At 37.3% G+C, this 25,612-nt stretch overlaps 1 protein-coding gene and 1 long non-coding RNA gene across 5 annotated transcripts in view; both read left to right on the forward strand.

The window, feature by feature from the left end:
- Positions 1-8,851, forward strand: part of HDAC2 (histone deacetylase 2) — a 35,395-nt gene extending 26,544 nt beyond the window's left edge. Inside the window, exons 9-14 of the mRNA XM_055535131.1 lie at positions 2,480-2,620; positions 2,850-2,958; positions 3,624-3,754; positions 4,467-4,622; positions 7,419-7,476; positions 8,481-8,851. Coding sequence (XP_055391106.1) covers positions 2,480-2,620; positions 2,850-2,958; positions 3,624-3,754; positions 4,467-4,622; positions 7,419-7,476; positions 8,481-8,511 — 626 coding nt within the window. The 3' untranslated portion in view covers positions 8,512-8,851. The remainder of the gene's footprint in view (positions 1-2,479; positions 2,621-2,849; positions 2,959-3,623; positions 3,755-4,466; positions 4,623-7,418; positions 7,477-8,480) is intronic.
- An 11,203-nt stretch (positions 8,852-20,054) lies between these two features.
- The window catches only part of LOC129619785 (uncharacterized), a 43,396-nt gene continuing 37,838 nt past the window's right edge, over positions 20,055-25,612 (forward strand). For 2 of the 4 annotated variants that reach the window (XR_008698109.1, XR_008698110.1), the window contains exons 1-2: positions 20,060-20,206; positions 20,574-20,658. This is a non-coding gene — a long non-coding RNA (uncharacterized LOC129619785). Of the gene's footprint in view, positions 20,207-20,573; positions 20,659-25,612 lie in introns of all 4 variants that reach the window. The other 2 variants (XR_008698107.1, XR_008698106.1) reach the window with 2 other exon arrangements.

Here is a 25,612-nt window from a genome sequence, read left to right on the forward strand (position 1 = left end):
GTAAAGAATCTGCCTGTCAATGCAGGAGACTCATGGGTTCGATCCTTAAACTGGGAACATTCCCTGGAGTGGGAAAGGGCAACCCACTCCAGTATTCTTGCCTTGGAAATCCCATGGACAGGGGAGCCTGGTGAGCTACAGTCCATGAAGTTGCAAAGAGTAGGACATGACTTAGCAACTGAATACAACAGCGGCATCTTCGGATGATAGATTTTTTGGTAGTTTTTTTCTTTGTACTTATTCTGATTTTTCCAAATATTCAACATATATCAGTTTCTTCTGTAACTGAAGGATTTTGTTCTTGCTTTAAAGGTTGACTTATGTTCCTGAATGATGATAATATAAGAAGTTACTAGTGACTCGTAATTGATTATTGAATTATGACATCCAAATGAAATATTTTGTTTTTATGTTAGGTTTACTTTATATTTAGATTTCTATACAAAGAAATTTGTTAAAGTTGTTTTTAATAGTAATAATATAAATAAGTGTCCATAATACCACTATCTAAAATAACCTATAGTTAAGCCACAGAAAGCATTACTACAAACAAAACTAGTGGAGGTGATGGAATTCCAGTTGAGCTATTTCAAATCCTAAAAGATGATGCTGTGAAAGTGCTGCACTCAATATGCCAGCAAATTTGGAAAACTCAGCAGTGGCCACAGGACTGGAAAAGGTCAGTTTTCATTCCAATCCCAAAGAAAGGCAATGCCAAAGAATGTTCAAACTACCACACAATTGCTCTCATCTCACACGCTAGTAAAGTAATGCTCAAAATTCTCCAAGCCAGGCTTCAGCAATATGTGAACCGTGAACTTCCAGATGTTCAAGCTGGTTTTAGAAAAGGCAGAGGAACCAGAGATCAAATTGCCAACATCCCCTGGATCATGGAAAAAGCAAGAGAGTTCTAGAAAAACATCTCTTTCTGCTTTATTGACTATGCCAAAGCCTTTGACTGAGTGGATCCCAATAAACTGTGGAAAATTCTGAAAGAGATGGGAATACCAGACCACCTGATCTGCCTCTTGAGAAATTCGTATGCAGGTCAGGAAGCAACAGTTAGAACTGGACATGGAACAACAGACTGGTTCCAAATAGGAAAAGGAGTACGTCAAAGCTGTATATTGTCACCCTGCTTATTTAACTTATATGCAGAGTACATCATGAGAAATGCTGGACTGGATGAAGCACAAGCTGGAATCAAGATTGCTGGGAGAAATATCAGTAACCTCAGATATGCAGATGACACCACCCTTATGGCAGAAAGTGAAGAGGAACTAAAAAGCCTCTTGATGAAAGTGAAAGAGGAGAATGAAAAAGTTGGCTTAAAGCTCAACATTCAGAAAACGAAGATCATGGCATCTGGTCCCATCACTTCATGGGAAATAGATGGGGAAACAGTGGAAACAGTGTCAGACTTTATTTTGGGGGGCTCCAAAATCACTGCTGATGGTGACTACAGCCATGAAATTAAAAGATGCTTATTCCTTGGAAGGAAAGTTGTGACCAACCTAGATAGCATATTCAAAAACAGAGACATTACTTTGCCAACAAAGGTTCGTCTAGTCAAGGCTATGGTTTTTCCAATGATCATGTATGGATGTGAGAGTTGGACTGTGAAGAAAGCTGAGCGCCAAAGAATTGATGCTTTTGAACTGTGGTGTTGGAGAAGACTCTTGAGAGTCCCTTGGACTGCAAGGAGATCCAACTAGTCCATTCTAAAGGAGATCAGTTCTGGGTGTTCTTTGGAAGGAACGATGCTAAAGCTGAAACTCCAGTACTTTGGCCACCTCATGTGAAGAGTTGACTCATTGGAAAAGACTCTGATGCTGGGAGGGATTGGGGGCAGGAGGATAAGGGGATGACAGAGGATGAGATGGCTGGATGGCATCACCAACTTGATGGATGTGAGTTTGAGTGAACTCAGGGAGTTGGTGATAGACATGGAGGTCTGGCGTCCTGCTATTCATGGGGTGGCAAAGAGTCGGACAGGACTGAGTAACTGAACTGAACTGAAACCTGTATAGTCTTAAGTAATTTTTTTGTTCATGTCTGTGGAGAAAAGTGGTAACAAAACATCAGTTTAGATTAGGTTGTACTTAATGTTTCATTGTAACCTCACTTATTTTTTCCCCCAGGTAACCTTATAAGAACATAGGACTTTCATATCACATTAATAAAAATGTGTTATATTTATATTTTAATCTTAATATAGTTGTATATTTGACTTTTCCATCAAGGACGCTTGTTAACATAGCCAGTTATGTCTTAATGAGTTTTGTATATTGTGTAAAAGGTGTTTGATGAAAGTTTTAGACTAGAAATTTTCTTAAAATTTTTATGTATTATTTGTTTTTTAAATATTTAGCAAAGCCATTTTGGTTGAGTAAAATTTTGCATGTTATCTTTTTAAATTTTTCTTTTCCAGCTGTTACAGTGTGTAAATATATTGTTACCCAAATCTTCTTTGTCTTAGGTCATGCTAAATGTGTAGAAGTTGTAAAAACTTTCAATTTACCATTACTGATGCTTGGGGGAGGTGGATACACAATCCGCAACGTTGCTCGGTGTTGGACATATGAGACTGCAGTTGCCCTTGATTGTGAGATTCCCAACGGTAAGTGTTCTTATTGTGATGTCTTTATTGGATGAACTGCCTGTCTGTAGAAAAAGATGGTTAGGTCATTAGAGTTGATTCCAAAACTATGTAAATAGGAGAGCAGTCACTAAATTCATTTTGTATTCACTTTTAAATATTTTCTCTGGAAATATTTTACAACTTGAGTCTGGATTTTGTGTATGGATTGAGCTTTTAATATATAACTTTATTTCATTATTTTTAATAGAATTGCCATATAATGATTATTTTGAGTATTTTGGACCGGACTTCAAACTGCATATTAGTCCTTCAAACATGACAAACCAGAACACTCCAGAATATATGGAAAAGATAAAGTAAGACATCATCAAATTGATTTGATTAACATTATTAATGTAACTTTTGAAGCTTTTAGAAGGTCATGTGCAGTAGGTCAGTTTAACTTTATACATAAGGTATTCCCTTCTGTCAAAAGTATTCGAAACCTTAAGATTGTTCATTTCTTTTAATTTTATAAAATAATGGAAAATGTATAATAGATTATAGCTCAAAAATACTTCCATTTTCTGTTAGTTAAAATGGACTTTTTTGTTGAAAAGGGCACTATAAGTTGTATATTTTCTTGCTTTACACAAAAGTGAAATTTATTTTCATTGAAACATTTGATAAACCTTTCTCTAAGAAATAGGGTTTGGAGAGACATTGTTAGTACCCAGGCCTGAGTCTGTGCCCTCTCCTACCACACACTAACTCCATGACATTTGGCAAGTTAATTTGCCTTTATGCTTATATTTCCTCATCCTTGAAATGGGGGATGAAATTTAGTATCTACCTTGTAAATTTTGAGGATTAAACGGGTTAATAATAGGTAAAGTATCAGTACCCAGTAAATGTTACGATTTTAATTCTTAGGTTAAGCTAGATAAAAGATGCAATTTATTTTGCTTAATGTTTCCTCTTACACTGAAAAGGAACTTGAAAGAAAATATTTTTTCTAATAACTATGCATGTTGTAATTTAGACAGCGTTTATTTGAAAATTTACGCATGTTGCCTCATGCACCTGGTGTCCAGATGCAAGCTATTCCAGAAGATGCAGTTCATGAAGACAGCGGAGATGAAGATGGAGAAGATCCAGACAAGAGAATTTCTAGTAAGATAGTCCTTTGATGTGTATTCTGTTACATTTTTCTGGTTTATTAAAAGCACACTACAGACTGAAGGTTTTGGTTGCCCAAGAACTTCACCTGTTTTCATGAGCACACTATTATTACTGTCTTATTTTCATCATTTTTTAAATCTTATGTAGATTTAATTTCCTTTGTCTCAGCCTGATTTGAGTGTCAGCCATTTCATTTTCTACAAATTAACCACTTACGTGTAGAGTAAGTTGAATAACGTTAAGCACCTTCTGTTTGATTCTACAGTCTTAATTCCACTTAATATGATTTGTAGGCTTTTAGCCTAATAGTATGCTATTATGGTATAGACATTCTAACATAATTGACATAAATGACATTTCTTATTTTCTCTTCTTCCCCTCTCAGCTCTGAAATAAAAGATTACTTTTTATTTAAAGACATCACTCCTACTTCCTATCAGGAAAGCAATATTTTTTTCCTCCAAAGTTTTTTTTTTTTAATGAGACCCTCTAATGTTCTTCATATTCCTTTGAATTATTTCTTCCTAGATTAAAGCTAAATTTTCAATGTTTAGCAAGCCATGCATTCAGTTATAATCTTAAAATCTGTTTCCTTACTTTTAAATATGACTGGCTAGTTCTTCTATTGAGCAATGCACTTAACAGTTGTAAAATCTGTGACTGCCTTTGTCAAAATTTTATTAAAAATCTTTTAATGTGTCAGTTCGAGCATCAGACAAACGAATAGCTTGTGATGAAGAGTTCTCAGATTCTGAGGACGAAGGAGAAGGCGGTCGTAGAAATGTGACTGATCATAAGAAAGGAGCAAAAAAAGCTAGAATCGAAGAAGACAAGAAGGAAACGGAGGACAAAAAAGCAGGTCAGATTTATTTTTTGATAGATGTTTTAATTGTAAGTTTTTGAAAGTGAGCAACCAAGCAATTTTTATAAGATCCTAAAATACTTACACGAGTATCGGAAGTAGGTGAGTGTGCTAAATAAATAGGTGACTTTTTTTCCCTCCATGTAAGTAAACTTTTAATTAAAGCTCTCCAAATGTTATTAGTCACATTTGCTTTTATAATATAGGAAACTATCTCTTCTTGGCAACATAGGCTTAAAATATTGAACATTGCACTGTGATCTAGAGTAAGAGCGAGAACAAAGTGGTTATAGACCCATATGTAGCCCATGAGCAGAGCTGAAATTCTAAGCTAATTTGTAACTACCTGTAAGTTTATTTGATGAGAATGAAACATAAAAGAAGACTCACATTATTTAACCTTAGACCAGTTTCACCATTTTGAAAAGGCTCAGAGAACAGACTTTGTTATTATTTGAAAGAAACATAAAAGCTATAGAAAGATGGGAAGGGATTTGAGAGCTGGGTTAGGAGGAGATAATACTTTCTGATGTCTTAACTTTAAAAATGTGTCTTGTCTGTTGAGACAAATGTGTCAGTTTGTTGAGAAAATAGATGATTTAGGGCATTGAATTTGCTTTCAGAGTGTGTTATCTTTTATCTGAGTTTCCAGAGCACTTACACATACCTCAGTCATTTTATTTAACACATCACATTATAACACCTCATTAGGAACTTTACATATCTCCCTGGTAGATTGAGCTGCTCGTGGCTAGAGAATGCAGTCTCTTAAATACCTGAATTCTTGTACTTGCTGCTTTTCCTGCTGGATACCTGCTACCTATATGCAGGTAACAGTGAGGAGCACAGGTTTTAGTTGACCTGTTAATTTTGACCCTGTAGCATGTGGAAAACAGATTCAGAGGTATTGGGCCAACATCCTTTTTCTATCATATTGGAAGTTACGTGAGTAAGCTGGCTCTCGTGTTCTTTTTTTACTAGAGAGTGTTTGGAATCTGTAGCGTGTCTGCACATCTAGTTCTGTTTTGTTTGTGGATTGACTCCACTATAGGCTGCTGTTCTCTGCCATTTTATAACTTTAACTTCCCAACGTATTACAATGATGGCCGCAGTCCGCTCTTGTGTTCTGATTGACATCCAGAAATTCCAGCTATGGTTGACGTAAGGAGGACTGAACTTGAGCTGTAGGATTTTTCTAGTATTTTTCTTTTCTTTGTCAATTTGTCTTTTCTGTATTTTTTGTGTGTTGTTTGTCTTCCTTTCTGGCATTCATTCTTGCTTTTTAAACTTTTATCTTTCTATGCTTTTTCTTCCAAATGGGAAAGTGGATGCACTAGAGTGCTTATCTTTCATTGCTGCTTTAGCTGAAAATGAGAGTGCCTTTTGATCTGGCTTTAATGGCCTGGTGGTGTATTAATCTCACAGTATTTAGTTCCTAAATACTTCTGTTGCTGATGATAATTGATACTTAAATTTCTTAGTTTAATAATGGAATTCTTCTTATAGTGTCTTGCATTTGTTAAAATCTTGCAACATACAGATAAAAGAAATACTACCATAGAAAACATTTTTAAAAGTCTATAGTTCAGAACCTAAAGTTAGGAATATTTCTTTGCTCTTCATCCCTCCCCAAACCACACTTGGCACTTTTGTTTACATATCTAAAATTAAGCCAGAAGCCAAAACAAATGTCATAATAAACATGTTGCTATATGTTTGTATTATAATCAGTGCCTCACCACTTTGGTTCATTGGCTTATCTAAAGAAAAAATTTAGCACATTTTGGCTAATTTGCTTCAATGATCTTGAATGGATAGTGTTACTCTTACTATTTTGTTAATTTTTATTAAAATGGTAAAGTTTTGATACTTACATAGTGAAGGTTTAAAAACTAATGGCTATGTGTATGTATGGCTAAGTCCCTTCACAGTTCACCTGAAACTGTCACAACGTTGTTAATCCGCTATACCCCAGTACAAAAGAAAAAGTTTAGGAAAGAAAAAGAGGGTACTAGAAAAGACGGGTACTAGCGCTAAGAGTCGGACACCACTGAGCGACTTCACTTTCACTTTTCACTTTCATGCATTGGAGAAGGAAATGGCAACCCACTCCAGTGTTCTTGCTTGGAGAATCCCAGGGACGGTGGAGCCTGATGGGCTGCCGTCTATGGGGTTGCAGAGTCGGACACGACTGAAGCAACTTAGCAACAGCAGCAGCAGCCTAACCATTATTTAAAAAAAATAAAAAAAAACTATTGGTTATATAAGCAATAGAATTTAGCTTCTGTTTTGTCTCTGACCTTAACTGCTTCTGTCCCCTTGTCACAAAACTCCAACCAAATTGGTCTTGCAGTTTTTCCTTCCAACCTAATTCCTTGTTGCCTCAAAGTCCTTTTGAGCTTTCCCTCTGTTCAAGGTACTTCTTCCCTTTTCCCACTCAAAAGTGATTTGTTCTTCAGAATGCCTCTCAAAGGTCACTTGTCGTAGCCTTTCCTGATCTACCATGGTGTTATGCGCATGTCTGTTGGCTGAACTTCTTCATAGTGCATATCCTGCCTGTAATGCTGTGATCCCATAGGGCAAAGTTCCCAAAGGCAGGACTGCGATGTTGCATTGATATTGAACCTCTGTCATTTAGTACATCTTCAGAAGCTTAGTTAGTTGTTGATTTCATGAACAATAATATTGTATATGGGAGTTTTTTATATTTTAAGTAAGATATATTTTAAAATAAAATATATACATTTTATATTTCAAAATAGGTGTTAATCTCTTCCCAATTTTTGTTTTTAGATGTTAAGGAGGAAGATAAATCCAAGGATAATAGTGGTGAAAAAACAGATACCAAAGGGTAAGCTGTATTCTTTTTCTAGTAATTTTTATATGCTATAAAAATAATGAGTATGTTTACTGGGGTTGGGGTGAGTATACATATATTCTTTGAGAAGTACTGAACTGAACCTGGAATATCATCAGTAGGTTGTTATGAGATGCTCTGAATTTTAGTATGGTATGTAAGACAATGTGGAGAAGGCAATGGCACCCCACTCCAGTACTCTTGCCTGGAAAATCCCATGGACAGAGGAGCCTGGTAGGCTGCAGTCCATGGGGTCGCTAAGAGTCGGACACGACTGAGCAACTTCACTTTCACTTTTCACTTTCATGCATTGGAGAAGGAAATGGCAACCCACTCCAGTGTTCTTGCCTGGAGAATCCCAGGGATGGGGGAGCCTGGTGGGCTGCTGTCTATGGGGTTACACAGAGTTGGACACGACTGAAGTGACTTAGCAGTAGCAGTAAGACAATATATATATATCTTAACCATTAGCTTATATTTCATTTACTTGCTTGTTTTTCATTTATGTAGCATGCCTTAAAAAATTACAAAAGCTAATAATAATCAGTGTTGTAACTGAATGTATTAAAATAGGTCAGTTTATATTCTTGAACGTAATTTATCTAAGCCTTGTTTTGCTATTAACTTTTATATAGACACTCATCATCTTTCATGGTGCTCTTATTTCTATATACATGATTTTTTGGTGTTATAAGACAGGTAAATTTTAAGAGTCACTGGGCTAGTATAACATAATTTTTTAAAAGACCATAATTGAGCTTTCTATTGTCAGAAAGCATATAGATGCTTGGACACACATAATTTTGTGTTAGCCTTCATAGGATGACTTGGAATAGGTTGTAAAACCCTCAAAAGGTCAAGGCAGTCAGTGCTCCAAAAACTCAAGGCACTACCAGCTTACATGTTTCTTGGTGGGAACCATAGGGCTGATCTATTGGTCATTGCATTTAAACTGAAATTGTGCAGTTTTTAATATTTCATATTGCCTCTTTTAACAGAGCCAAATCAGAACAGCTCAGCAATCCTTGAATTTGAGTCTCACCACTTTCAGAAACCATAAAAAAGTGAGAAAATATTGGGAAGAAAAATGTTTTTTCTTTTTGAAGATTTCTGGCTTCATTTTATACTACTTTGGCATGGACTGTATTTATTTTCAAAATGGCTTTGTTTTTGTTTTTCTTGGCAAGTTTTATTGTGAGTTTTCTAATTATGAAGCAAAATTTCTTTTCTCCACCATGCTTTACGTGATAGTATTTAAAATTGATGTGTTATTATGTCAAAAAACTGATCTATTAAAGAAGTAATTGGCCTTTCTGAGCTGATTTTTCCATCTTTTGTAATTATCTTTATTAAAAAATTGTACTTCGATTGTCTTTTGTCTGTTTATTACAACATGGAGTCTAATTTCATAGGCTAGTAACGTGACCATTTCTGTAGAAAAATAGAATACCCTAAAGCTGAAAGATACTGATTATAACTTCAAAGACATCCATGAACTGTTTAGGAAATAACTGTGTTTACAGTAATTATTATTTCTTACTCTAATAGGAGTTCTACCATCTTGTTCTCTGTAGGTTAACCAGCCAATATTGGTGAAGATTAATATCTCATAATCATAATTTATCTTAATGAAACAAGCTATGCAGTTGAGATATAGGAATTAGCTTTGAGCTGAACCAAAGATTCTCAAAAACTGGTAATCGATTCTGAGTTGAAAGAAGAAATCTGTGATCAGAAAAGGAAACTATAGCTTCCATACTGAGCTCTGTGGGACTCTTTTGCCAACCCCTACTATATACCAAGTAGACAAAGAATTGTATAGTGTGTTTGAACAGAAATTTCCTGTGTTTATGTCAAGGCTAAAATAAAACCTGCTGTTTAGACAAAACCTGGTTCTTGTACTGCATATTCACGGTACCCAGGTTCCACTATTACACCCAGGCTTCCAAACGAAAGAAATAAACACTTAAAAGTCATTTATCATGAGTTTATTGAATGTCTACCCACTTTAAGGCTTTGAGCATGCAACTGAACATAATGGGAAAATGCCTGCTCCCACAGCTTACACTTTAATGATAGGAAGCAGACAAACGGGGTAGTTTCTGCTACTAAGATATGCAAAGGAGAAAGCAAAACATTTTAGAAACTTGCCAAAATTGAAATCTTTTTGCTGGGCCAAATTGATTATTTTGAGGTAAAAACTTGGACAGTAGATCAGTCAAAAATATTTCTCTAAAAGCTCCTGTTAAATACTTCAGCATTTACAAAAGCACCTGGACTTTTGTAATGAGCAGCCGTTCTCTCACCTGTATTTAATAGATACTTTCACTTGCCATGTTGGTTCCAACTCTTTTTTTTCTTTAAATAAGTTTATACAGAAGAAGTTGAAGCCCTCTTTATCCACTTTGTCATTTGATTCCCTTAGGACTCTTCAGAAGTAACCATCCCTTATGCCTGTTTTCACTCTTGCTGCATATCTTGTCAGCATTCAAACCCTTGTGGCGTTAGGAATTATGGAATTCAGTCCTTCATTCGTGAAATAGTTACATACGTTTAGTGTTTGTGAAACACACAATGGTATTGCACATGTACACTTACGTAACTTGCTTTTTTACATTTTGATTAACCCTGTTGAACAAGTCCAACTCATTTTAACTGCTCTGTATTAAGTTTCCATTATAAGGACACACCAAAAATTTGTTTTAGTAGTGTAGTGAACCTCCTTGGTTACATTTAGGTTTTGTTTTACTATTTACAAATAGCAGCATCTATATAAAGCTGAAGCCTCAAGAGAATAATTTGAAACATGAAAGCTCAGCAAGGTGACTTGGTACAACATTAATACACAGAAAACAGCAACTGGTAATACACACAAACAGCCAGATTTGCCAGAAAAAGTAAGGTCCTATTTACAAGAGCAGTAACAAAAATTCTTATAAATAAAAAATATAAAGAAGCTATGGCTCTGGCATATACTGAAAAAGATCATAAGATGTCAAGATAAATACCCTAATACATTTGGAACAATATTGGATAAAATAATTCAGATTGATGAAGGAAGAGATTATTCTTTGAGTGGTATTGGGATAATGGGCAATCAAATGGATAAAAAGAAGCTGTATGCTTTCCATGAGAAGAGTCAGATTAGCTGGATGTTGAATTTTATCAAAAGCATTTTCTGCATCTATTGAGGTAATCCATTTTTATTCAATTTTTAACGTGATTTTTAAATTAATTTTTAATTAAAAATATAAACAATTTCTCATCAAAGGGATGGAAATGTTATACGTCCTTACAGCTTTCATTTCCATTTTTTCAAATTGTCTTTTGTGATGACTTGCAGATTCATGCAGTTCAGTGTTTCTGGGACAATAGTGACTATCTTAGTTTCATTTCTTCCCTGGAGAAGGAAGATTTACCTTGTGGCTACAAGTCCTAACAGAGTCTTCTGGGAGAATCATATGGTCCTGATAGGGGTAGTCACTATCATTTCAGTTTTAAAAATGGCACTTTAAAACAGACCTCAACTTGGCAGGGAGGTAGGGAGAGTGGAGAAGCTCTTTACTTAAGATACTGCTGTTTTCTCAATTTTTCTCATTTCCTTATGGCATGGATGAAAGCTTCCAAATTCCACTAGTCAAATCAGATCAGTCACTCAGTCATGTCTGACTCTTGGCGACCCCATGAATCGCAGCATGCCAGGCCTCCCTGTCTATCACCAGCTCCCGGAGTTCACTGAGACTCACGTCCATTGAGTCAGTGATGCCATCCAGCCATCTCATCCTCTGTTGTCCCCTTCTCCTGCCCCCAATCCCTCCCAGCATCAGAGTCTTTTCCAATGAGTCAACTCTTCGCATGAGGTAGCCAAAGTACTGGAGTTTCAGCTTTAGCATCATTCCTTCCAAAGAACACCCAGAACTGATCTGCAGAATGGACTGGTTGGATCTCCTTGCAGCCCAAGGGACTCTCAAGAGTCTTCTTCAACACCACAGTTCAAAAACATCAATTCTTCGGTGCTCAGCTTTCTTCACAGTCCAACTCTCACATCCATACATGACTGCTGGAAAAACCATAGCCTTGACTAGACAGACCTTTGTTGGCAAAGTAATGTCTCTGCTTTTGAATATGCTGTCTAGGTTGGTCATAACTTTCCTTCCAAGGAGTAAGCGTCTTTTAATTTCATGGTTGCAGTCACCATCTGCAGTGATTTTAGAGCCCAGAAAAATAAAGTCTGACACTGTTTCCCCATCTATTTCCCATGAAGTGATGGGACTGGATGCCATGATCTTCTTTTTCTGAATGTTGAGCTTTAAGCCAACTTTTTCACTCTCCACTTTCACCTTCATCAAGAGGCTTTTGAGTTCCTCTTCACTTTCTGCCATAAGGGTGGTGTCATCTGCATATCTGAGGTTATTGATATTTCTCCTGGCGATCTTGATTCCAGCTTGTGTTTCTTCCAGCCCAGTGTTTCTCATGATGTACTCTGCATATACGTTAAATAAACAGGGTGACAATATACAGCCTTCATGTACTCCTTTTCCTATTTGGAACCAGTCTGTTGTTCCATGGTCCAGTTCTAACTGTTGCTTCCTGACCTGCATACAAATTTCTCAAGAGGCAGATCAGGTGGTCTGATATTCCCGTCTCTTTCAGAATTTTCCAGTTTATTGGGATCCACACAGTCAAAGGCTTTGGCATAGTCAATAAAGCAGAAATAGATGCTTTTCTGGAACTCTCTTGCTTTTTCCATGATCCAGCAGATGTTGGCAATTTGATCTCTGGTTCCTCTGCCTTTTCTAAAACCAGCTTGAACATTTGGAAGTTCACGGTTCACATATTGCTGAAGCCTGGCTTGGAGAATTTTGAGCATTACTTTACTAGTGTGTGAGATGAGTGTAATTGTGCAGTAGTTTGAGCATTCTTTGGCATTGCCTTTCTTTGGGATTGGAATGAAAACTGCCCTTTTCCAGTCCTATGGCCACTGCTGAGTTTTCCAGATTTGCTGGCATATTGAGTGCAGCACTTTCACAGCATCATCTTTCAGGATTTGGAATAGCTCAACTGGAATTCCATCACCTCCACCAGCTTTGTTCGTAGTGATGCTTTCTAAGGCCCACTTGACTTCACATTCCAGGATGTCTGGCTCTAGGTTAGTAATCACACCATTGTGATTATGTGGATGTCATGAAGCTCTTTTTTGTACAGTTCTTCTGTGTATTCTTGCCACCTCTTCTTAATATCTTCTGCTTCATCAAGCCCATCTTTGCATGAAATGTTCCTTTGGTATCTCTGATTTTCTTGAAGAGATCTCTAGTCTTTCCCATTCTGTTGTTTTCCTCTATTTCTTTGCGTTGATTGCTGAAGAAGGCTTTCTTATCTCTTCTTGCTATTCTTTGGAACTCTGCATTCAGATGTTTATATCTTTCCTTTTCTCCTTTGCTTTTCGCTTCTCTTCTTTTCACAGCTATTTGTAAGGCCTCCCCAGACAGCCATTTTGCTTTTTTGCATTTCTTTTCCATGGGGATGGTCTTGATCCCTGTCTCCTGTACAATGAATGTCACGAACCTCCGTCCATAGTTCATCAGGCACTCTGTCCATCAGATCTAGGCCCTTAAATCTATTTCTCACTTCCACTGTATAATCATAAGGGATTTGATTTAGGTCATACCTGAATGGTCTAGTGGTTTTCCCTACTTTCTTCAATTTAAGTCTGAATTTGGCAATAAGGAGTTAATGATCTGAGCCACAGTCAGCTCCCGGTCTTGTTTTTGCTGACTGTATAGAGCTTCTCCATCTTTGGCTGCAAAGAATATAATCAATCTGATTTCGGTGTTGACTATCTGGTGATGTCCATGTATAGAGTCTTGTGTTGTTGGAGGTAGTTAATAACCAATGCTACTAGCTTTCTGTCAATAGGAGATGCTTTGAAGTTCTTAGAGTGGAGTAATTTGCCTTCATCTTCTGACTGATGTGGCTTCAGTAAAATTCCTACTGAAGCTTCTCTGATACCGGGATTCATAACATTTCTTATTGTATTGTGATATAAATGACATGGATTTTCAAGGTTTTATGAGAAAACTTCAATTTGTATGCTATCACAAGTAATATTTGATCGTTTAAGATCCTTTTTTCTTCACAATCTTGTGCAAGTTACTAACTTCTCTGTGTCTTAATTGCTTCTTAACTTAAAATGAGGAAAATAATAGTAGTCCTCACCTCATAGAGAAGATAGATGGGACCAGAATTGTGAGGGAAGTCTTAAATCTTCAAGTGTTATTTAGACATCAAATGAATTGCTTCTGAGCCTTGTGTTTGAGTTTGATGCCTACTAGTATCAAAATACTAGGCCATGGTGGATAGGAAAACAATCTTTTGAGAACTAGTTTCAGCAAGGAATCTATTAACATTTGGTAATTTTAGGGGGATCTTAGTGTCCCTGCAGTTAATTCACTGAACAGTAATCTGTCAAGCAAAATGGTTGTGAATGGATTATGGAAAAAATGAAACTATTAAATTGTTATTGTCTGTTTACATAAGTAGCAATGTTGCTGCTGCTGCTAAGTCGCTTCAGTCGTGTCCAACTCTGCGACCCCATAGACAGGAGCCCATCAGGCTCCCCCGTCCCTGGGATTCTCCAGGCAAGAATACTGGAGTGGATTGCCATGTCCTTCTCCAGTGCATGAAAGTGAAAAGTGAAAGTGAAGTCACTCATTCATGTCCAACTCATCACGACCCCATGGACTGCAGCCCACCAGGCTCCTCTGTCCATGGGATTTTCCAGGCAAGAGTACTGGAGTGGGGTGCCATCGCCTTCTCCTTACTGGAGTGGGGTGCCATCGCCTTCTGTGAAGAAATAATCCTCAGAAGGGTTACAATATAAAGAAGCTACTCAACAGTTGCTGCATTTTCTCCAACTTGCCACAAGATGGCAGATGTTCCATTGTTTAAATTTTTTTTTTTTCTATTTTTTTGTGCATTTTCTCCTGTTGTCGCTTGATGGTCCATTGAACAAGCTGAGTAACACTCATTGACAAGTTCTTTTGAATGCAGTGTTGGACTCCATACCATTTGAATTAAGCTACAGTGTAGTCTACTGATTGGAATTTTTCTTTAGGTAGAACAATTATAATACTAATTCCTGAGCTTTACATCCATAAAACAGTAGAGTGTATCTGGTAGTAAATGTTATTTGTGACTTTTCTAGTCAAAAGTAGAATGGAAATGAATATTAGAGCCAGAGTAGTTTTCTATTTTGGTTGGGAATGGAATCATTTAAAATACACAATAGAAGAGAAGGAATGAAATTTGATTCTAAAAAATGTAGTTCAGTATATAGTGAAGTTCATATGCAGGGATACTGGACTGCATATGAAATAGTTCCACAGCGTTTGTTACTAAACTAAGTACCTAACCTCTTTGATCTTTGAAATTATGAAACTTTGAAGTATTATGATTAGGATATTAGTTAATCCTGGTGGAATAAATTATAAAGGAGAACTGAACTTGATTAAGTTGTTATTTGCTCTTAAGAATGTTTACTCCAAATGTTGATAAAATATGTACATGTACATTTATTTCTAAAATAACATGAATAGTAAAATTCTGGATTGGTAAATTTTTTTCCAGGCCCACCTTGTAACCAATGGTATGTGTTTGAGAGTAAGTTCAACAAAGTAATGATTGAAATCTAAGACTAATCTCTCAAGTTATGAATTTTGGTTCTATTGGTAAATCAGAAGCTTCTGGCTTCTCTTCTGTATTCTTTAACTTAGTTATCTTTTTTGTTTCTTCAGAAATCAACATTTCAAGGGTGACCTTCCTGTACAGTAATTGCCTGATATGCAGGAAAAGTTTTTCAGTAAACAAATACCAACAAAAGGTCACTGCATTCTGGCAACTAGTAAACTGAATGTTTGACTTAAGAGACAAGTGTTTCTCCTTTTCCCTTTTTTAATTGCATTTTTGCTGTGTCCCTAGGTGAGAAACACTTCAAAAATCTCCTTATTCTGTAGTCTAGCCAGAAAGTTCAAACATGGGTCACCTTTGATTGAATTCTAGGTGGGACTGAGCTGTTAAGGGCACCCTAGTGTGCTCCTTTGGTAGATAACAGCCTTCCAGGTACAAGAAAGAAAGACCTACATCTCATCAGCCTTTCAGAAGTGGTCTGAAATGGGCTGAATTCTAATTTCTGAAGGATCCACCTGATGTGGACATACTGTATCTTCCAGGAAAAGATTTTTCTCTACAATTTGAAGTTCAAACTATTACTAGCTATCCTCTTCCCCGTTAATCAATTGCAAATCTCTTTTTGGTGAATTGTAAAAAGTATATTATTTTTAGACATATTTAGTTGTATAATGTTCACATGTACTAGGCTTAGGTGTAATTTCTGTGCTATTCCTTTTAGATGGTGAGTATGTTTTGGAAATCTCAAATTAACATCTGAGATATCTTGAAGTAAATGGGAAAGCATTGGGGTTTCTTAATGACTCAATGCCATCGTATTTCTAGAGTTAGAAAACATTGTAAGTTCATTTTATCTCAGATCTATTTCTAAATATGATGGGCAATAAATCTGAACTTCCAGATATGCACCACAGATCCTAAAAGTTATTTCATGGTGAACAGCCTCATCTCTAGCCTTTTTTGTGCTTCTTACTTGGCCTGTTCAAAGCACCCACACCACTTAGAGCAGCAGCAGGTAAAGAGCAGTGCACTAGAAATCACAAATGTGGAGTAGACCCCAGCTTTACATTATTTATTGAAATATTATTTACTTTATTATTTATTGTTTTGGCCTCATTATTTAAATTGCTATGCCTCAGTTTACTAATCTATGAAACTGGTCAGGTAACAGTTGACAAATACTTTGCTTTTCCATCATGTCTCTTCTTTTACTTGGGGTAGACATTACAAATTGATCTTTGTTTTCTGGCCTTAAAATCCTTCTCAACCCAGATAGCCATTACAGTTAATCAGAGATGGCATTAAATATGAAATGCTTTTGCCATCTCTGGCTGAAAGATCTTTCAAGTCCAAAATTAACAGTATGTCTTTTTGTTTTTTTAAATAATAGCTATGCAATATATTTATTGGTTGTTGGATATAATATACTTACTATCAATTCTTTTTTAACAGCAGCCTTTCCCTCATACCTAAACATTTACCCATAGAGGTTAATTTTTAAAATTTTATATCAATTCATTATTCCAAAAATTGCTATTGGAAAAATATAAAAGTCACAAAAACAGGGGCTTCCCTGGTGGCTCAGTGGTAGAGAATCCGCCTGCCAATGCAGGAGACATGGGTTTGATCCCTGACCTGGGAAGATCCCATGTGCTGCGGAGCACAAGCCTGTGCACCACAACTATTGAGCCTATGATCTAGAGCCCAGGAAGTGCAACTGCTGAGCCCATGTGCCACAGTTACTGAAACCTGCGCACCCTAGAACCTGAGCTCCATAACAAAAGAAGCCACCTCAATGAGAAGCTCTTGCTCCACAGCTAGAGAGTAGCTCCCACTTGCCTCAACTAGAGAAAAGCCTGCACAGCAATGAAGACCCAGCACAAACTAATTTTTTTTTTAAAGTCACATACAATTTATGCCCCTCTCAAAAAAGTTACAGAGACCAAAGATTGCCTGTGCCAGAGTCTAATCATGAGAGAAAAGCCACAATGTGATTTGAACATGAAAAGTTTTATATAATCATTAATTATAACAAAATTAGACTAATGAAGGATTCTCCAGTGAAAACGAGGGAGACTTAAAAAAAAAAAAGGTAAAAAAGAACAGATATAAGGAGAGGCCATTGACCTTGAGAGTATCCCAAGATGAGCCCACCACCTGGCCCAAGACTGAGACCCAGATTCTGGAGAGGACACATCTATGGCTCTCTGGCTGGCAGAGAAGTCACTGGGCATTGTATGGATGGAACTTGCTGGGAATCCACCCTCCAACAGTTGCTAGAAATTCTCCTTCTAAGGTGGTAGGGAGATGCTGCTGCCCATTGTGTGATGGGTCCAAGTGCCAGAGAACTGATTGGTGATGCAGGAGCCAGGCACCAGAGAAGCCATTCACGCAGCAAGAACCTGCGGAGAAGAGCACACTGGAACCAGAGAAGCTCCTCCTCCAGTGCCTTTTATTGACACTTGGTATTGTGCCAGCTGGCAAAGTAGAAGTATTTAAAAATCAACTCTAGCATTGTGGTACAGCCAATAAGGGATCTATTTGGAACTGAGAGGAAATAAACTCATAACTGGCCTGATCTTCTTCCCAAAGGATCCTGGCATGAGCTATTCTTTGTAATGGAGTGGTAACAAAACTTGTTTTAGAGCACTTGCTGAAGCCAGGTAACATTGGAGTAGCTGTAACTACTTAATGCTTAGTAAAGCTGTATAAGGTAGTATAAAGATGACTACTTACTGTTTTTTTGGCCTTGGACAAGTTTCCCAAGCTCTGAGCCTCAGTTTTCTCATTTATAAAATGGAAATAATATTAATTTCGGATAGATATAAAGGTTAAATAGGAGATTGTCTCTGGTCCTTCTTAAAACCACTAATACATTTTTTTTGTTTCTCCGATTCTCAATCATGTCCCACTCTGCAAGCCCATGGACTGTAGCCTGCCTGGCTCCCCTGTCCTTGGGATTCAGCAAGTTAAGAATACTGGAGTGGGGTGCCATTTCCTCCTCCAAGGGATCTTCCTGACTTAGGGATTGAACCCGCATCTCTTATATCTCCTGCGTTGGCAGGCAGATTCTTTATCACTAGCACCACCTGGAAAGCCCAATAAAATATAAAAAGGAGCAAAAACTAAGTCCAAAAGGAGAATGGAAGTGGATACCACAGCAAAAAAAGAAAAATGATCATTTTGAAAAGTTACGGAAAGTGGTGACTGGAACGAATTCCTACAAGGATAAAAGTCAGGAAGCAGTGAACTCCAGAAAGGTTTAGAATGGGAAGCATCACTGAAAGCTGCAGTGCTGAATGAGAATGAAAACGGGAAGATTGTGATGTCTTCAGAGGATCAGCTTGATCTCCCTAGCCTGAGAAGCCCAACAGGCACCCCTGTCCTCCACCCCAACAAAAGAGGTTTGCCCTCTACAAAAGCTGGACCAGATTGGCTCTGGGCTCAGAAACAGAAGACCTGAGGTGACACCCTGAAAAAATAAAAGCCTTAATGCTGAACTGTGAGACCCGCTGTGTCTCAGTATAGATCTCCTCATGCTTATAATTCTTGGAGAGCATTGAGCTTATTAGATTTGTTTGTAGATTCATGTATTTCAGCAAATTTGAAAAGGCCAACAAAACTGACAGTTTTAACTCAGCTGACTAAGAGAAAGAGAATGCATAAATAATTAAAATCAGCAATGTAAGTGCAGACATTGCTAGCAAACTTACAGAAATAAAGAGGATTATAAGAGAATACTATGAAGAATCATATGCCAACAATTTAGTAAACTAGAAGGTATGGATAAATTCCTAGAAATACACAAATTATCACATCTGACTTAGACAGAAAATCTCAATAGATATAGCAAATAAAGGGGATTGAATCAGTTCAACAACAACAACAACCCAACCTCCCTACAAAGAAAAGTCCAAGACCAGATGACTTCACTGGCAAATCCCACCAAACATTTAAAGAAGAATTAATGCCAATACTTCTCAAACTCTTCCAAAAAGTAGAAGAGGAAGGAGCACACTATCTCATCCTTGAACCCAGTCTTTCTCTGATACCAAAGCCAGATGAAAATATAAGAAAAAACTACAGACAAATATATATATATGTGTGTGTGTGTGTGTGTGTGTGTTAGTTATATATATATTATATAATTATATATTAGTCCGTATTGTGTGTGTGTGTGTGTGTGTATATATATATATATAATGAAATGTTATAGGAATGCAGTACTAATACAATGTGGATGAACCCTGAAAACATTACAGTGAGTGAAAGAAGCCTGATACACAGGATCACAGATCATATGATTCCATTTATATGAAATATCAAGAATAGGTAAATTGTTAGATAAGCAAACTAGTGGTTACTAGGGTAGAGGGGGAATTTGGAAGTAAGTGCTTAATGGGTATGAGATTTCCTTTGGAGGTGATGAAAATGTTCTAGAACTGGATAGAAGCGATGGTGGTACAACATTGCAAATGCACTAAATGCCACTAAATTGTTTGCTTTAAAATGCTCAATTCTATATTATGTGAATTTTGCCTCAAAAAAAAAAAAATCTACATTTTTGTTAGGCTCTCTTCTGAATATTTCTTGTAGTGTTCACAGTACTGGCCCTAAATCTAATCTAATCTGCCTTCTAGTCTCATGAAAGAGGCAGCATTAGATAAGCCAACAAGTAGACAATTATGTGGTTATGATTGTGGTCAGTGCTTTATACAACAGAAAAAGGTGTGGCATAAAAAGAATATGAAGAAATTGAGTTAGATTGGGAAGTGAGGGATAGAGGCTGTCAGGAACGTCTATCTAAGAAAGTAACTTTTCAATTGAGAGCTAAAGAATGATTAAGAGGGACTTACTTGGTGGTGAAGAATCTGCCTCCGAAGGCAGGGGAAGCAGGCTCAATCCCTAATCAGGGAACTAAGATGCCACATGCTGCAGGGCAATTAAGCCCTTGTACCACAACTAGAGAAGCCTGCATGCTGCAAAGAAGACCCAGAGCAGCCCCCACCCCCCAAAAAAGGAAGGAAGAAACAGCTTTGTAAATCAACTATACTTCAGTATAAAATGAAAATTAAATTGAATTTAAAAATAAAGAATGAATAGAAAGTGTCCTAGTGAGGAGTTAGGTATTACAGACTCCAGACAGAGAAGGCAGCATGCCTAGTGTCCTGCAGCAGAAAAGAGCTCGTACATGTGAGAAATGGAAAGAGTGGCCCAGCTCGGGCCCAGTGAGTGCCCTGAGTGACCTCAGTCAGTCCCTTGAGGAGCACAAGAGTTGCTCAGCGCTGTGTGGACACCCTTCAGTCTGCTCAGACTCTGACAATCCACTTCAAGGCTCCTGGAGGTGTGGGTAATTTCCTTGACTCTGCCCTGTCTAATAAATTTTTCAAATCAATTTTTTTCAGAAAGAGAAGGTAAAGAAAAGAAAGAAGGGGAGCAAAAGATCAAAATTGGAGTCTTGTCTCTGCCACTATTGGTACTTAATTTAAGGTAAGTTATTTACTGTTGTTATTCCATAATTAATCAGTTCATTGGCTAATTAATTATCTTGTAGGGAGAAAAAGATGTCCTGTGGTCAGTAAATTAGAGAAATGTGTTGATTGGCTGAACACTTTCTGATCTTTGAATATATTCCTCTTTCCATTTCCTATATTCAATCCATTGGCCTTTGTTTCTTCCTTCATAATAACTTTCACTTGTGTCTATTTAAAAATCATATGTTAACATTATATACTAGGCATCTTAAAAACTATAATTTAGTCCTCACAAGAATTATATATGTTATTTCACGTTCATTTTCTAAGCAGAGAAACTGAGGTTTAGCGAGGTTGGATATTTTGCTTGGGGTCACAGAGCTCATACATGATTGAGCTCTGATTCAAAGCCAGTCCTTTTTAACTCTGAAGGCTGTGGTTTTCCCAGGAGCACAGGCTATTTTCTTTCCATTCTATTGCCGTAACTTCCTCATTTTCCCTATGAACAACAGCAACGGCCTCCTGGTTTGCCTTCCTTCCCTCCATCCTCTCTGCTTCAATCCACACTGTCCCACGCTCTACCCTGCCGCCAGGTTAATGTCTCTTAAACACATATACCCCCAAAATCAAGGTCCCAAAAAACTTCTGATTGAATCTGGCAGAGGAGAGAGCTGAGGTTCCACTGGCTTCATAGAACTTTAGCTGAAGAGAAAATTTTTCTGCACCCATTAAAGTTTTCAGAGGAAAAAAAGATGATAAATTATTAGAAAAAAATGAGACAGTTAAAACCTTCCAGAGTACTTGAAAACAAGCCCTCAGGTCAGGTGGGACCTGGAGAGGCACAGGACGTGCTGAAGGGACAAGCCAGTGGTCTGCGTATCGGCCTTCTCCCTCCTCTGTTCCCCTCCCCACCAAGGGGAGGTGGGTCCCTCTCCATCGCACAGGAGACCTGGTCTGGGAAACCTACCAACAATCCAGGATGGAAACTGCAAAAGGAAACTGATGTTTTGATTAAGCAAATATTTGAAATTATTTCATTCCAAAGAAAAATATCCCAATTAAAGTGCCAAGCATTGAGTATTCACAAACAGAAAACAGATGCAACATGTGTTCAGTTTGAAATCGACTTGGGAATAACTCTCCTGAAACTGAATGTGGACATATTTACACAATATAATTCATAACAGAGCTCTGGAAGGGTTTCTAAGAGGAGACAAAGGAGTACTATACACACATTTAGCTATCCCTGGAGTATGGGCATGTACCAAATGTAATAAATATATGTCCGCTATTTAGCTCTGCAATTTCCACATGTTTTTTAAGTGACTGCATTACTGATTACATAAGACACTAAAATCTTTTTAGAAATATGTATAATGGTAATGTTTTTAGAACCAAATTATAAGAATAATTAACCATTGGAAAATATTTTTTTTCTACTTCTCAAGTTCATTGCTATCCTAAGAAAAAACTTCTTCCTGATTTGGAAAATGAACTTGGAGCCAAGATTTACTTTCTCTTAGGAAGGAAACTTCAATAAAGATTTTTCATCTTTTGATCCTCTTAGGAAAATGAGGTTTATCACTCTTCAGAAAACAAAATTCTTGATGTTTTCTTGCATTCCTTTTACACAAACATAGAAATGTTTTTGAAGTGCAAAAACAGAATCATTGTTTTTTTAAATGGCTAACTTTTAGCCAACCTTCCATCCAAGTGAATGAAAAAGTTTTAAATCCATAAAATATTCCCACATGTTTCTAACTAGAAAGATGATGGTGGATACCAAATTGTAACCTTTTACAGTCAATATTGTCTCAGTATTTTTGCATGTATTTTTTTGTTTTGTTGTTTTTGTTTGTTTCAACAAACGACAGTTCTCACATTTTGAATGTGTGGTTTTAGCAACAGTTCTCACATTCAAAATAAATTTATATAGACTCTATTCAACAAATGTATATTGAGTATTCCCAATGTATGAAAAATTATACTGTGCTGTTAACTTTCCATTTGGATTAGACTTTTACATTGGTTCATATATGTGTTAATTTTTTTGACTAATTCTTAATTTTTTAATTAAAAAAAATTTAATGTGATCTATTTTGCATCCAGTGAAATTTTAAATTATCAGTCCTATTAAAAAGGTAGAAGAAGATTAAATGTAAGTAAAATTAGAAATATATAGCATATAGTAAGCATATGGTGTCAGGGCTTCCATAGTGGTTCAGAAGGTAAAGAACCAGCCTGCAATGTGGGAGACCTGGGTTCGATCCCTGGGTTGGGAAGATCCCCTGGAAGAGGGCAGGGCAACCCACTCTAGTATTCTTCCCTGGAGAATCCCCATGGACAAAGGAGCCTGGCAGGCTACAGTCCATGGGGTAGCAAAGAGTCGGACATGACTGAGCGACTAAGCACATATGGTGTAAGACTTGCAATATAAACTTGTGTGGACATCTAAGATAGTAACATTATTGGCCCTAGTCACTCCTCCCCAACTTTCTCTCCTCCATGTCCACACTTTGCTGGATCTCTTTTCCATTCTCTCCCACAGCAGGCATGGCTCTAATTGACTTATTTAGATTGAGTTCATTCTCCACCCTGGGCTTAGTCATTTGAATTGCTTTGGTTAATAGAATGAAGCAGTCTGTAGTTTGCTAGCTCCAAGACTAGGCCTCAAAAGATTTTTCCACTTTTATCTCTTGTGTTCCTCCCATCCCTGGGTGCGACATGCCCAGGGCTAGCAACAGGTCCCTGAAGTAGGAATTCAGACGTGGAGGGTGAGTTGCCCCAGGCAACTTGTCAAACACAGCCCAGAGCAGAGCTCCCAGTTCACTTGGACCCGGAGCCCAGCTCATATCTGCTGTTACTTTTTAGGACTGTCACAACAGAATACCACGGGCCAGGCTGTGTAAACAACGTAAATTTATTTTCCCAGAGTTCTAGGGGCTGGAAGTCTGCAATCAGGGGCTGGTAGGGTTGGTTTCTTCTGGTCTCTCTCCTGGCCTTTTAGATGAGTCTTCAAGATGACATGGTGTTCTCTCTCTATGTATGTCTATGTCCAAATCTCTTCTTGTTAGGGCACCAGTGGAATTGGAATAGGGCCTGCCATAATGACCTAATTTTAACTTGATTAATTCTTTAAAGGCACTGTCTCCAAATACAGTCACATTCTGAGGTACTAGGGATTAGGATTTCAAACTATGAAGTTTTGGAGGACACAATTCAGCCCATAACGTTGGCCAAACTCAGTCTAGATCAAGCAGCACAGCAGACTCAGGTGCTATAATAATAAATTAGCATTTTAAGGCACTAAGTTTTGAAGTAGTTTATAACAAAACATTAACTAACCAATACAAATGATATAAAAAGGTATTTACATAGTTATAGGTGATGAGACTTTGAGTAATTTAAAAAATATTTTCTTTAAGAGCAACACTACATATTCTTTTAAACTAGTGTTTTTGACTATAAAGTAATACTTTTCCATCATTTTAAAAACAGAAAATATAGTAATATATAAAATATAAAAACAAATATCTAGGGACTTCCATGGGACTTTCATGGAGGTCCAGTGGTCAAGACTCTATGCTCCCAATGGAGGAGGCACAGGTTGGACCCTGGTTGGGGAACTGAGATCCTACATGCTATGCAGATCAGCCAAATATATGTACATATCTGCCAACCTGAGAGGAAATTATTTTCCTATTTCAAACATACATTCATACATATTTTTCCACTAACAGTCATACATATTTTTACCAAAACAGGTATTCTATCATACATACTTTAAACTGCTTTTTTTATAAAAATTTTTTCCAAGGAGAGCATTGTTAGTAAGTATAAAGCTCTCTCGTAATTTTAATGACCACATAGTATGCCATTTTATCAATTTCCATAATTTATTTACTAACTTCTTGTTGACTATTATATAAATTGTACTTGGAGAAGGAAACAGCAACCCACTCCAGTATTCTTGCCTGGAGAATGCCATGGACAGAGGAGCCTGGCAGGCTATAGTCCATGGGGTTGCAAGAGTCGGGCACAACTTAGTGACTAAACCACCACAGAAATTGTACTCATTTTTCATGATTTTTATTTTTCCACTAAACAGAAAAAAAAATGTAACATATCTTTCTAAAATCCTCTGGGACCTGGGATTGAAAACACAAGATACATGTAGAGACTGTTATTGCTAACTGTAGCTTATTGTAAGATTTAGTTTCTCCCAGTTTTACATAGATTTCTGCCAGTTTTACCTTGGTGTAAAGGTAAGTGGATTGAAATGAGAATTATGATAACAAAAAGAGAGGGGATATACAAAGACACATAACTGGTTCACTTTGCTGTGCAGCAGGAAGTAACACAACATTGTAAAGCAGCCATGCCCTTGCTGCTGCTGTTCACTCACTCAGTCATGTTCAGCTCTCTGTGATCCAATGGACTGTAGCCTGCCAGGCTTCTCTGTCCATGGGGTTTCCCAGGCAAGAATACTAGAGTGGGTTGCCATTTCCTCCTCCAACTATACTCCAATAAAAATTAACTTTAAAAAAGAATGATGGTTTCTTTTAAGCAGAGCTGATGGTTTCATTTTATGAAGCATGAATCCAATCAGAATCTCCTCAGTTATCTAGAAAGTGTGTGATACTGGCCTATGCACTCCAGAAGTGAAGCAGACACAAATGTGGCTTCAAATATCTTCCTACCTAGCAGGGGGACCAGACAGGGAGGTGTACAGTTGACCCTGAGGAATCGCCACCTTAAGTCCACAAGGTTGCATACGGAATGAGGAAGTAAGTTAGGAAGTAAGTTCAATGTAAATTTGGGAAAGAAGTATGTTTTCTAATGTTTTAATTGATAAAATATACTTATCCTTAAGAACACTGCTTTTCTTTCTTTAAAAAAGTTTTTTTTTAGTTATTTGGCTGTGCCGGGTCTTAGCTGCAGCACTCAAGATCTTTGATCTTTATTGCAGC

Source organism: Bubalus kerabau, chromosome 9, assembly GCF_029407905.1.
Source record: "Bubalus kerabau isolate K-KA32 ecotype Philippines breed swamp buffalo chromosome 9, PCC_UOA_SB_1v2, whole genome shotgun sequence".
Lineage (NCBI taxonomy): Eukaryota > Metazoa > Chordata > Mammalia > Artiodactyla > Bovidae > Bubalus > Bubalus kerabau.